This window comes from Saccopteryx leptura, chromosome 2 (assembly GCF_036850995.1).
Source record: "Saccopteryx leptura isolate mSacLep1 chromosome 2, mSacLep1_pri_phased_curated, whole genome shotgun sequence".
NCBI classification, from domain to species: Eukaryota; Metazoa; Chordata; class Mammalia; order Chiroptera; family Emballonuridae; genus Saccopteryx; species Saccopteryx leptura.
This window is the reverse complement of record NC_089504.1, coordinates 51,587,530-51,600,022: the sequence shown is the minus strand read 5'-3', so window position 1 is coordinate 51,600,022 and position 12,493 is coordinate 51,587,530. Positions and strand designations below refer to the sequence as shown.

The window sequence follows — 12,493 nt, the reverse complement described above, 5'->3', positions numbered from 1 at the left end:
GGGAGCTCACGGGTTGCGTGATAGAGAGGAGGTGCTTGTCGCCTTAGAGGCACATTTTGGGCCTGCAGGAAAAAGAATCAGACTTATTCCCATGACACAGCAGCCCTCTGTGGTCTGACCACAGCCTCCCTCCCCCCAGCATCTTCTCCCCACGGTGCCCAGTACCCACTACAAGAATCAGTACCCTGGACACCAGGGGCTTCCTGATCCATGAAGATGGCGGTAACTTGGATGCCTGGAATCTCATCCCTTTCTGCACACCCACCCCTCAGCCATCATCCCCATCTGCTGAGCAAATATCTACTCATATTTCTAGAATCAGGTCAAAGGTAAAGTGTTCTATGAAGGCATTTTTTTACCCCTTCCCAGTAGAATTAACTGCTTCCTCTTTATGTTCCCCTGTGCTCTGTATAAACTTCCATAAAAGCAACTGTGACATTTTAAGACCATCATTTATAAATCTATCCCTTCATTAAACTGTACACCCCTTGAAATACTCATCTTTCTATCTCTATTATCTATCATAATGCTAGGAAAATGGTAGGGACTCGATACATGTTTGATAGCTGAATGAATGAGGAAATGGCAAGTATCCTAATGGGATAAGCATCTCTGCTAATACATTGAAAATTTCTAATGAAGAGAGTTGGGACCTTGTATTTTTAGTCAAGACTCCTTTAATTCTAGCACTTAATATTTGTTGACTGACTGGTGTTTGAATGGCCTCATCACTATCCTGCTGGTGTGTAGGAAGCAGAGGCTTCCCAGACCAATCCGACACAGGATGGACATTCCCTCTGCCTTACACAACAGTCATTTTGTCTAATTCTCAGGACTGTGATATGCTGAGCAGGAACTGTGATGTATTTGTCTCTTTATTCTCCCACAGTGATCAACATATAGTAATAGTTCAATAAATGTGTGTTTTATTGAACTTTATAAAGTGTGCAATCAATATCATGGGCTTGGCTCTCCAAATATCTCCCTCGGAAAGAGAAGGGAGGGAGAGAGGGAGAGAGACACAAAAGAGCAGTCTTAGTCTTAAGAATTTTCAATGGTAATTGTCATAACAATTTTCCAAGTGTCTCTTTGAGATATCTGTGCCTCTAAAGATTAAATTTGCTTTAAAACAGCTTCAGAGCATACTGTTAGATACAGACAGCTTTCCAAAAATAGGTCCTAGTTCTCTTCTAACTCCTCACCATAACAATAATCAAACTTGCTTGCATCTTTGGACATCTTTGAACTAAGGGAACTTTATAGAATTTATTTAATAAAGCAGCTAACATCATCCAGCATACACTCCAGAAATCATGATTGCCTTGGGCCTCACCAGAAGTGAGAAAAAATTCTGCTACCATAAATTGCCATTTAAAAAAAATCTAAGACCACTGGAACAAGATGAGAGGTATTGCTCCTGGGCCACGTGGGTAGCTAACTTGTTTAAGCAGTCCATGCTTTAGCTTTTGAAGAGAGAAAAGCATGTGTATAAAGCTTGAATCAGTATGTCTTCCTAAGGAAATCTTGTTTCACAGGAACAATTTTCTTTTATCTCCCTGAGCACTCCATTTCTTGCCCAATCTCTCTTCCTTGATGTCAATTACTTGCAAATATGTCCAAGGAAAGGACATCATATAATGGCAATGAACTACCTGACTTCTTTTCTTTCCTGCATTTCCATGGAATGGCATTGAGAATATGAAGAGAAAGAAACTACTTTGAAAGATGATATTGACTTATTTGTTCTTGAAAGGGCAGCAAAGTATTTGCTTGGGGGGAATCAGGTCTATTCAAGACAGTCTTGAACACTTGGTTTATGTTCAGCTCTGAGTTGGGTGCAAAGCCCATGAATTCTTATAGGTGACTCAGAAGTCCAAGTCAAGTGATGGTGAAGCACTGAGACAAGAAATAGTGGGGCAGCTTTAACGCCCTAGGTCTGAAGCCAAAGCTGCAACCATGTTAGAGGGGATGCCTTATAAATACGAGCTAGAAGGGACACGGCCACTTCAGAACCATGGAATGAGGACACAGAGTTGTAGCTCTGGCTGGAATGAATACCCCAATCTCTTCTCCCACCTTCAAATCTCCTGCTGGTGTTTCCCCTTGTCAGAAACCAACCAGAGGGCAATGGGAAATACCACTTGCAAATGAAAGAAGTGAGCTTGGAGATGCAGTCCCTGATGAGCAGAGTTCCAGCACACAGCACTACAGAGGATGCTGGCAAATGGCTCTGGGGCAGGGGAAGGGGAAGACAAATAGTACAACCAGGATAGTTATCTCTTCGAGTTTCTTTCTATCCTTAAGTTTTGGGATATCTCCAGTCTTTGTAGAATAAACTTCATCCCTAAAGGAGTTTATCTTAGAGGTTTGCTTCAAAACAATGTGGGAGGGAAGTAAATCAGTGGGGACTGAGATGAAATAAGATTGGCCATGTGTTGATAACTGCTGAAGAGAGTGAAGAATACAATGGAGAGGGGGTTATAAAAATGTTTATTTTACATATGTTTAAATTTTTCCATAATAACATTTAAAAATAATTTCAATCTGAAGCTGTTTTACAGGAAATCAAAATTTAAAGAGCTCCCTCTGCATCTTCTTTTTTTCCCTTTACATTTCCATCAACTCTTGGGTTTGGATCCTTAAATATGCTTGAAAACTTGGAGGAAGTTTGTCTCTGCTATTTAACACATATAGCTCTGTATGTCCTGCTCTTCATTGCCCAAGCTAATCTCCTAACCTAGTCCTGAAGCAGTTACAGAGTCAACGAAATAAGTAAAAGTTTTAAAAGTTACCTCTGTTCTTACCCACCCTCAAATGTTTTATTTGATCTGTTTCAAAAATATTCAGGAAAAGAAAAAAAAGACTTTTCACTAGATTTCATTCTGTTAAAACATTAAAGCACAGGGCCTGGCAGGTTTGCTCAGTGGATAGAGCTTTGGCTCAGCCTATGGATGTCCCAGGTTCAATTCCCAGCCAGGGCACACAAGAGAAGTGATGATCTACTTCTCTCCTCTTCCCTCTCCACCTTCTCTTCTTTTTCTCCTCCAGCAGCATGGTTCAATTTGATTGGTTTTGAATGGCCCTGGGCACTGAAGATAGCTCAGTTGGTCCAAACACATCAGCCTCAGGTCCTAAAAATAGCTCAGCTGATTCAAGCAATGGCCCAAGACTGGAGTTTCCAAGTGGATCCTTGTCAAGGCATATGCAGGAGTCTGTCTTACTATCTCCCCTCCCCTCACATAAAAAGGAAAAGAACCCAAAACATTAAAGCACCAAGAGGTTATATTAAGTGCCCTTGTGATGACTTTAGTTCAGCCAGACCAACTTTCAACACAGAGGATCAGCTAACCCTGACTTGCCATTTCTTCCATTCCAGTTCCCATCACACACACACACACACACACACACACACACACACACACACACGCGGGGGTGGGTGGAGAATTTAGTGCTACTGTTTAAAACATCACCAGCTCTTTAACACTTAGTTTTGTTGCCTTCGTCCTTTCCATGAGCCCTGATGGAACCAGAATGGTTCACTGCTTATAAAAAAGCCAAGAGCACATATGACTGAGTAGAGAGTGTTTCCCCTATAGAGATTAGCTTGCCTGGGTGTCTGTGAATCCCACAGATTGGATGACTGATGATCCCCAAGATGGCTTGAGTTGGTTTTAAATTTATTTTTCATCAGCCCCATGGGGCCCAAGGCAAGGTCTCTATTCTTCTCCACTAGGAACAATTTGCTGGTGTCAGTGGAAGCCTGTGCCACTTGAAATGGTACTTTTAAGGTCTTTAGCAAGTTTTCTTGAAGGGCTGGGGGTGTGGGAGATGGTGTAATTCAGTACCTGCACTTAAGCATGACTGTTTTCTCTATCTTTCAATCTTTAGAAAGAATTATATTCTTACAAAAACTGGGTGTGTCATCTGAGCTTTCCTTAGGGTGGAGGTTGAGGGAGGCGATTTAAAACACCATTATGTGCTTAGTACTTTCTTATAATTAGGCACTCAAGGAAGAAAAGCAACCTGTTACCCACATAAGAAGTATTACACTATCTGTTTCATCCCTGTCCTGGTTTATGGATGATTTTAAATGGTTCTCATTATTGAGAGTATCAGTCCCCCCTCTCAAGAGAAATAATATCTCCGTAATCTGATGTCATATCTTTCTATAGGGACAAAATGATGGTGTACTTTCTTTTTCAGTTGATTGGAGAGAGAGAAAGAGAGAGAGAGAGAGAGAGAGAGAGAGAAATATCAATTTGTTGCTCCACTTATTTATGCATTCATTGGTGGATCTTATGTATGTCCTGACTGAGGATTGAACCTGCAACCTTGGAGTATTAGGATGACATGCTAACCAACTGAGCTTCCCGGCCAGGACCTGATGTACTTTTCATCCCCTTTTTATTTAGCAAAAAAGTGAACCATCACATATGTATAAATGTGCCCCATCCTCTTTTTCAGCAAAGCACTGAGTAGCTTCCTTGTTTAGAAAAACTCAGAAAGCTCTTGCTCAGTTTTTCTTAAAGGGAGGTGTCTTGTTTTGCTTTGTCTTATTGTTCTTGACTAACCACATCCACATTATTCCTTGAAAAATCTTCTAGCTCAGAAAGCAGAGGCGGGGGGTGGGGGGTGGGTCAGGATAGTCCAAGTTGGCATTAATGCCATCAGCTAGAAGGCTAGGCTGGAAACACAGTCCTCTCATTATACTATACACCATGGTGCAGGGGATCTGTGTTGACATGAATAACCAGATACGTGTGTCTGTTTAGGACTGGGACTCCATGCTCTGCAGTGCACCAAAAGGATTGTTCACTCCAGTGGTGCTGGGTACGGTGACCAGAGTTTGGGGGTGCGAGTAGGCAGGAATGAGAATGAAGTAGCCTTTTGTTTTATGCTGTTGGCTTTAATCCCATTCTGTTTCCAAACAGGTGCAAATGATACAGCATTTCAAAGAGTAGGAACAAGATAGGAGGCTGCACTAACACACTGTTCAGCATGCCTTGCCCCACCCCAATTTCCTCCCAGCCTGGGATTGAAATGCCTATTCACAAGTTCAGGGCTGGCTCTACTTATAGAAACTGCCAGTCCACCCAAGGAACAAATGGCACAAGCCCTATACCTGGTCTTTTACATGGCACCCAGTCTGAATGGAGAGAAGTGGTGGAAAGAAAAGGAAACCCTCCCTTTTTTGTAGGTCCTTAGCTCTCCCAGGATCGGATGCCAGCATTATGCCCTCGGAGAACATGTATGTACTACATCAGTTAATTGTCCAACTGATATAATAACTACTACTCTAAAGGAACTCTATAAGACACCAATTTGGTACCACCCATACTGTGTAAGGATTGTTTAGCGAACACTGTAGTAATCCATCCAGACCATCAGTGAGCAGAAAGTGGAGCAGCAGTTCTTGAAGTATGTTCTCTAGACCAGCAGCATGGGCATCACCAAGAAACTTGTCCAAAATACATTCTCAGCTCTCTCCCCACTGGAGCTAATGAATTAGAAGCCTTGGGGCTTGAGCCCCCACCTCTCCTCATCTAGTCACATTACCTATCTGACTCTCGCACTTAGGAAACATTTTGAATTTTTCTGAGCAAAATTCTTGAACACAATTTACTTAATTACATTTTCTCTTGGGATTCCTTTGCAAGGGGCGGGGGGGAGAAGCACAACTATGAAAATGTCAGCCATGATGTTATGGTACATATTGTATGTGTATAAAACCAAAGTTTTTAGCAGCTCACCTGCTAACTTATCTGAGGTGCCCTTACTACAGGTGATTGAAAACATGGTCAGCTAACAAAGATGTGGTATTCTATATTTCAAGAAACATTTGCACCTGACCAGGCAGTGGCGTAGTGGATAGAGCAGGGGTCCCCAAACTTTTTACACAGGAGGCCAGTTCACTGTCCCTCAGACTGTTGGAGGGCCGGACTATAAAAAAAAACTATGCACAAATCCCTATGCACACTGCACATATCTTATTTTAAAGTAAAAAAACAAAACGGGAATACAATATTTAAAATAAAGAACAAGTAAATTTAAATCAACAAACTGACCAGTATTTCAATGGGAACTAAAAATAAGACAGCCCCCGTCTTTTGGAGGTAAAATTAATATAAGACAGGGTCTTATAATAGGGGAAACATGGTGTGTAGTAATGTGGGGGAAGACCTTTGGGCAAAGGGAGGTTATAGGGGCCATTATGTTATTGTACATTTGGGGGAATATGGGAGCCCTTGTACTGTGTAGTAATGGTTATAGTGCTTTCTCTTTCTTCCTACTTCTGCTGTTATTTCACACTGCTTCCAGGGGATGCCTGATGCGGTTCCAGGCATCCCCTTTGCATCCCGCGTCACTGGAAGTAGTACTGTATGTGAGCGACGCGGTGCTTTGCGCCGTACTGACCACCAATGAAAGAGGTGCCCTTTCTGGGAGTGCGGTGGGGCAGGATAAATGGCCTCAGGGGGGCACATGCGGCCCCCGGGCCGTAGTTTGGGGACCCCTGGTATAGAGTGTTGGCCTGGGACATTGAGGAACCAGGTTCGAAACCCCAATGTCACCAGCTTGAGGACAGGCTCATCAGCTTGAGTCCATGGTCACTCACTTGAGCGTGGGATCATAGACATAACCCCATGGTCATTGACTTGAGCAAGGGGTTCACTGGCTCGGCTGGAGCCCCCCAGTCATGGTACAATATGAGAAAGCAATCAATGAACCACTAAAGTGCTGCAACTATGAGTTGATGCTTCTCATCTCTCTCCCTTCCTATCTGCCTATCCCTGTTTGTCTCTCTCTCTCACAAAAAAGAGAAAAAGAAAAAAATACACTTGCAAAAATGACACACAAAATCGGAGTTCATTGATTACTTGCCATATGCGAACCAAGTTTTAAGTAACACTAAGCTCTAAAATAGTGCTTCATTATACCCTCTGAGAGCCCTTAGAGTTGACATTTCCCTTGCAAAGTGTGGGCATGCTCATATTTAAAGGAAAAATATTTTCTTCAAGGCCTCTGGATTCAAAGTTCCATTTAGTGCCTTGAAAGTTCAAAGACCATCATCTGTCTGTGGGCTGGATTTGACTAGGGCCTACAATATGGGTTTAATCCCTGCAGGCACTGGTTAATTTATTTGCAAGCAGAATTAGGATTGCATCCCCAGACAGATTCTGACATGCCTGCTGGTGGGTCCCAACCTTGGGCTAAGGATGCGTATGTGACTAACATTCCACGTGGTCTAAGATGATCGGTCCCAGGCATCCCCTTTGTTTTTGGAACAATAAAACCAAGTTTGTGTGGTGAAACATGAACACCACATGTTCTGTAACTTAAGGCTATCCCAGAAAGTCACCCTTACAAACTCTAAAAGTCTGCTTTTCCTCTAGGATTTCTGATGATGGCCGCTGCATTTTGGACTGTCCCTCAGGCAAATTTGAATTTAAGAACCAATGCCATCCATGCCATCACACCTGCCAAGAATGCCAAGGAAACGAGCCCTCCAACTGCACCTCCTGTGGCATAGGTGAGAGAGTCTGACTGGTCTCTTGTTCTTTGTTGCTCCAAACCTCTTCTCCCATGGCACATTCTTTGGTTTTACTCAGACACTTCAACTCTGGGGTAAGGGGGAGGAGATTAGACAGCTGTTTGTTACAGAGTATGGACCTCCATGAAATCTCTGCTTGTTGTTAGGACATAAGTTTACATTATCACACACTCGCTGCCCCTGAGATGTCTTTCCAGAGAAGGAGAAAGAAAGGGCATGCGAACACGGTGTCAGACATGAGCCAGACAGGAAAGCTAAGATTTATTGAAGAAAAGGTGAAAAGCTAGGAAATTAAGGCAGACATACTTGGTCTTTAAGAGAAATATTGTCATAGAGGTTGTGACAGGGTCTCCTCAGTCAAGACCTATGCCCTGTGGGAACAAACTAACCACCTCAAAATACAACTATGACCTTCTCTGTCCCAGTTTTAACAACTCAGAGTTTATTAGATTCCACCATCTCAAAGGTCCTCCGCAGTTTAACCGTTGCTCTGTCCAGACTCCCCCTCAGATGCCTGTCCCCTACTTTGATCTCAGGTGGGACAGACTCATACCTTATTTACATACATAATACTTTTAAAATTTGAGCTCGATTTTAAAATTTGAGCCAAATTTTAAAATTGGAAAATTTCAAATAAAAACTTGGATGTTTTTGCCCTGGCCGGTTGGCTCAGCGGTAGAGTGTCGGCCTGGCGTGCGGGGGACCCGGGTTCGATTCCCGGCCAGGGCACATAGAAGAAGCGCCCATTTGCTTCTCCACCCTCCCTCCTTCCTCTCTGTCTCTCTCTTCCCCTCCCGCAACTGAGGCTCCATTGGAGCAAAGATGGCCCGGGCGCTGGGGATGGCTCCTTGGCCTCTGCCCCAGGCGCTAGAGTGGCTCTGATCGCCACAGAGCGACACCCCGGAGGGGCAGAGCATCGCCTCCTGGTGGGCAGAGCATCGCCCCTGGTGGGCAGAGCATCGCCTCTGGTGGGCGTGCCGGGTGGATCCCGGTCGGGCGCATGCGGGAGTCTGTCTGACTGTCTCTCCCCGTTTCCAGCTTCAGAAAAATACAAAAAAAAAGAACAAACAAACAAAAAAAACTTGGATGTTTTTGTGTCTCTTAAAAACTTGGGCCCTGGTCGATGGTGTAGTGGATAGAGTATCATTCTGGAGCACAAAGGTCACTGGTTTGATCCCAGGGTTGCCAGTTTGATCCCCTGGTCACCAGTCACCAGTTCAAGCCCTGGTCAGGGCACATATGAGAAGCAATCAAGGGAATACAACTAAATGGAACAATAAGTTAATACCTCTTTCTCTCTCTCTCTCTCTCTCCCTCCCTCCCCTTTACTCCTATCCTCTCTTTCAAAAAAAAAAAAAAAAAGCTTGGGATATCTGGCAACACTGTGTCTACAGACCCCAAATGGTTGGTTGGAGAGCATTTCTCCAGAAACCCCCCACTGCCAGGGCTCTCACTGATGCTGAAGTTGTCAGTTACCCCATCATCATACTTGCATGGCATTGCTGGTGGAAGAGAATTATTTATCTTTATTCTTGCTTGTAATGAAATTGAGAAAAATGAAAAACAAATTGAGTCTCATGCTTTTGTAGAAAAATGTGAAATAGTACATTTCTTTGTATAAGTTAAAATTATTTCTTTTTGTTTCTTATGTAAACAGACTATATCTATGTCAAATTTTATCCCTAGCCAGCTCAGTCTGTTTCTGTCCTCATTTAGAAGTTGTTGATAATGGTTGCCCCTTTTAAGAATTATTATGAAAATGAAATAAAACTAAATGAGACAGAATCATAAATAATTATTAGAATCTAATCATCAATAATAATATAAGTAGCACTCAAATATTAACTTCTTACTATTACCTACTGTTATTGTTTATACTTTATTATTCCTATGGGCATTTGAGTTTCTCCAGCTGTTCAAAGACTTCCCTTGAGATGTTTCCCACTCATTGTCTGCCTGACCTCTTTCTATTCATCCTTTAGGTCTCAGTTTCAATATCATTTCCTCAGTAAGGGTGGCCCTACCCTCCTTGTCTAGGTCAAGCTTTCTTCAGATGAGGGTCCTTGAAGCCCTGCACTTCCCCTTTACAGGCCTCCTCCAGCTTGATGCCTATCTGTCCATAAGAACACGCCCTGTAGGAGCAGTGAATGGTTTTACCTGTTTTCTGTTGTGTTCTGAGCACTGGCCCAGTGTCCAGCATATGGAAGGCACACACTGGGTTCTAGTTCCCCACTTCACTTCTTTTAGTCCCTCGTGTTGTTTATAAAAAAGGGAAGCACGAACACGATGGCATCTAAAAATCCCTTTCAGATTTAAAACACACTAATTCTTCATGCATAGTACAAATTTAAGGAATAGCTCAAATGCTAAACAAATGTCTGAAATGTTCTCAGTATCCCATCACTACTTGGAACAATCCACACATAAAATGCTGTGACATTTCTTTTTTCTGTTTGAAAGTATATTTAATTCAACATGTTAACAGAAATTTATTGTGCCCCTTCCATGTCAAAGTTACTATACATGGTTTCCATTGGAAAATGCAATCAATATTTACTTGCCTTCAAGGAGTTTACAGTCTAACAGAGGGGTTTGTCCTCATGTATTATAAAACAAACAAACAAAAAATATTAAAAGCCAAATGAATGGTAGGAATTCTACCTCAGGTCAGAGAAGAAAACTCACGTTCAGCTGTAGTGAGCAGAGGAGACTTCCTAGAGAGGGTATTGTCGTTGAGCAAGGTCTGATTAGTAAGGTTCTCTCCTATTATGAGCATAATGCCCATAGTTCATGTATTAGCTCAGCTAAGATACAAGACAGTGCTAAAGAAGATGGGTGACTGGATGCATACAGGTTCCGTATCAACAGGCTTTCATAAAAGGCTGAAAATCCTCTGGCTGGGGAGTCCCATCTATCTACATAAGTCTCTCTCATCAGCTTGTAGAAATATTGCCCCTTAATTGTAATTTAATTAAGAATTAGATCTGAATCCTTTTAGACATGCAGCTCTCCAACCATGTTGGTGAAAATTCACTCTCAAAGCTAAATTAAACCAGCAAGTAAGCAAAATGTTGAATTAAAGTGCATTACATTTATTTTCAGAGTCTCTCAGCCTTTCTTCCTTTCTTTCATTCTTTCCAGGAGTTCTTTCCCCTTTGCCTCAACCCTCAACCTTCTGTTTCCCCTGCAGATAGTCGGTGTCTTCACATTGGTTCACCTTCTCTTTTAAGAAAATCAGCTGCCAAGAGATTAATCGGAATTAATTAATTCCAGTAATTAACTGGGCATAGTTAATTATGCTTCAGTATAAATAAAAGCCAACCTGAACCTCTTTTGGAGTCCCTTGCACTTTAACCCTTGTCTCATATTATCACATGAAAGGTTTGGCACCTAACAAAAATATCTGCCCTTCTATTATTAAAAGTAGCTTCTCTTACATATCATTATAATATCTAAATTCTGGGCAAGTAGCCAAAAATGTATGCATGGGATTTAAATAAATGGGGTATCCAAATTATGAGACCCAACTAAGTGAGTTGCCATACTACTGAGGCCATTAGAAAATCAACCAAATGTTGGCACACCCCTGGACCAAACCTACAGGGAAAGCTGGCTGTGATCTCCTTCGGCAGGGTCCTTGCATTTTAAATATCAAGACCCTTCACATTTCTGTCCTTTGAATCCAAATTACCAATATCTAAATCTGTCTAAAGAGTAAAGCCATGTCTAAATGGTAAAAAGGGGATTGGAGAACATTTTCTCTGATATCTAAACCCGTCATCATTAATTTTTATTTTAAGATCCAGTTTGATATGTTGGGAAAATAGGAATATTGCCAAACATTAATTCACTGACTCATTCACTCATTCAGCAACTGCGTATGTATCTGGAACTCCCTCTATGCCAGGCTGCCCCCAAGCCTCTGGATCCGGCACTGATGTCACAGGAAATGTAGAGAATGTACAATACTATTGCTGAGTGGAGAGCGAGTAGGCTTCCCACTGCTTTCCCTCAGCTTTGCTACTGATTTCTGGAAACTTGGGCCCTCTGAAAACTAGGGTCTTTTCTGAATGAGTCACAGAAATGGAGTTTGCTAGGCTTTCATAACGTGTTTAAAAAGAACACAACTTAGAAAGTTAACCCTTGTACGGCCTTCTAAAATTCCAGATTCACCAGATCAGAGTTTTGTGCTCCACCACACTGACCTACAGCAGCAGAATCACCAAATGCAGGTGACACTCTCCCAAACACTCACCTTTCAAATGTGGAGACAGCAGACACTCTTTTTCACCACCTCTGTGGAAGCCCTCTTTATTTTCTTTGTTCCCGTGGGAACCAACCAAAATCACAACCAGAAAAGAGGTGGCTTCCATAATCCAAGAGTGCGTTTTCTAAATTGTATCTGAACAGGGCTTTAATGAAATAAAAAACATGAGGTGAGAGGGCCATGTTTACAGGTAGGAAATTGAATTTTCGCAATTTCATGTGATTCAATCTAGAACTGTACTGACTTTCAGTTTCTACACTCGTAACATGGGGTCAGTACTATCTTTAGACACAAATTTAGCAGCATTGCATTTTGAAGGTCAATGATTCTGGATCTTCACGTGGTAGATTACATGATAAGTAAACCCCAGTTGTTTTGGGTAACACAGGTCAGCTGTTCTTCAGAAACCAAAGTAAATGGGTGACCTGATTCAGAAAAGATGGATACCCTAAACACACAAACAAAAACTGCAGGAGGGTGGGGGTTGAAGATCTAGTGCATCTATCCTTGCTTTTTAAATATATGTACTTGTAACTGAATATAATCCTTTTTATTCATTGTAATTGTAACTAACTATTCGCATAGTCTCACGCTAGGGGCACTGCTCACTCTTTTCTTGTAGAGTCCAGGTGTGACAGAAGCCCAGGGACATTCAGGAATGCATGTAAACGAGTCAA

At 42.2% G+C, this 12,493-nt stretch overlaps 1 protein-coding gene across 2 annotated transcripts in view; it reads left to right on the top strand.

Moving 5' to 3' along the window:
* PCSK5 (proprotein convertase subtilisin/kexin type 5) overlaps nt 1-12,493 on the top strand; it is a 449,146-nt gene that overhangs the window by 344,465 nt on the left and 92,188 nt on the right. For both annotated transcript variants that reach the window (XM_066367966.1, XM_066367965.1), the window contains exon 22: nt 7,392-7,528. In XM_066367966.1, coding sequence (XP_066224063.1) covers nt 7,392-7,528 — 137 coding nt within the window. The remainder of the gene's footprint in view (nt 1-7,391; nt 7,529-12,493) is intronic.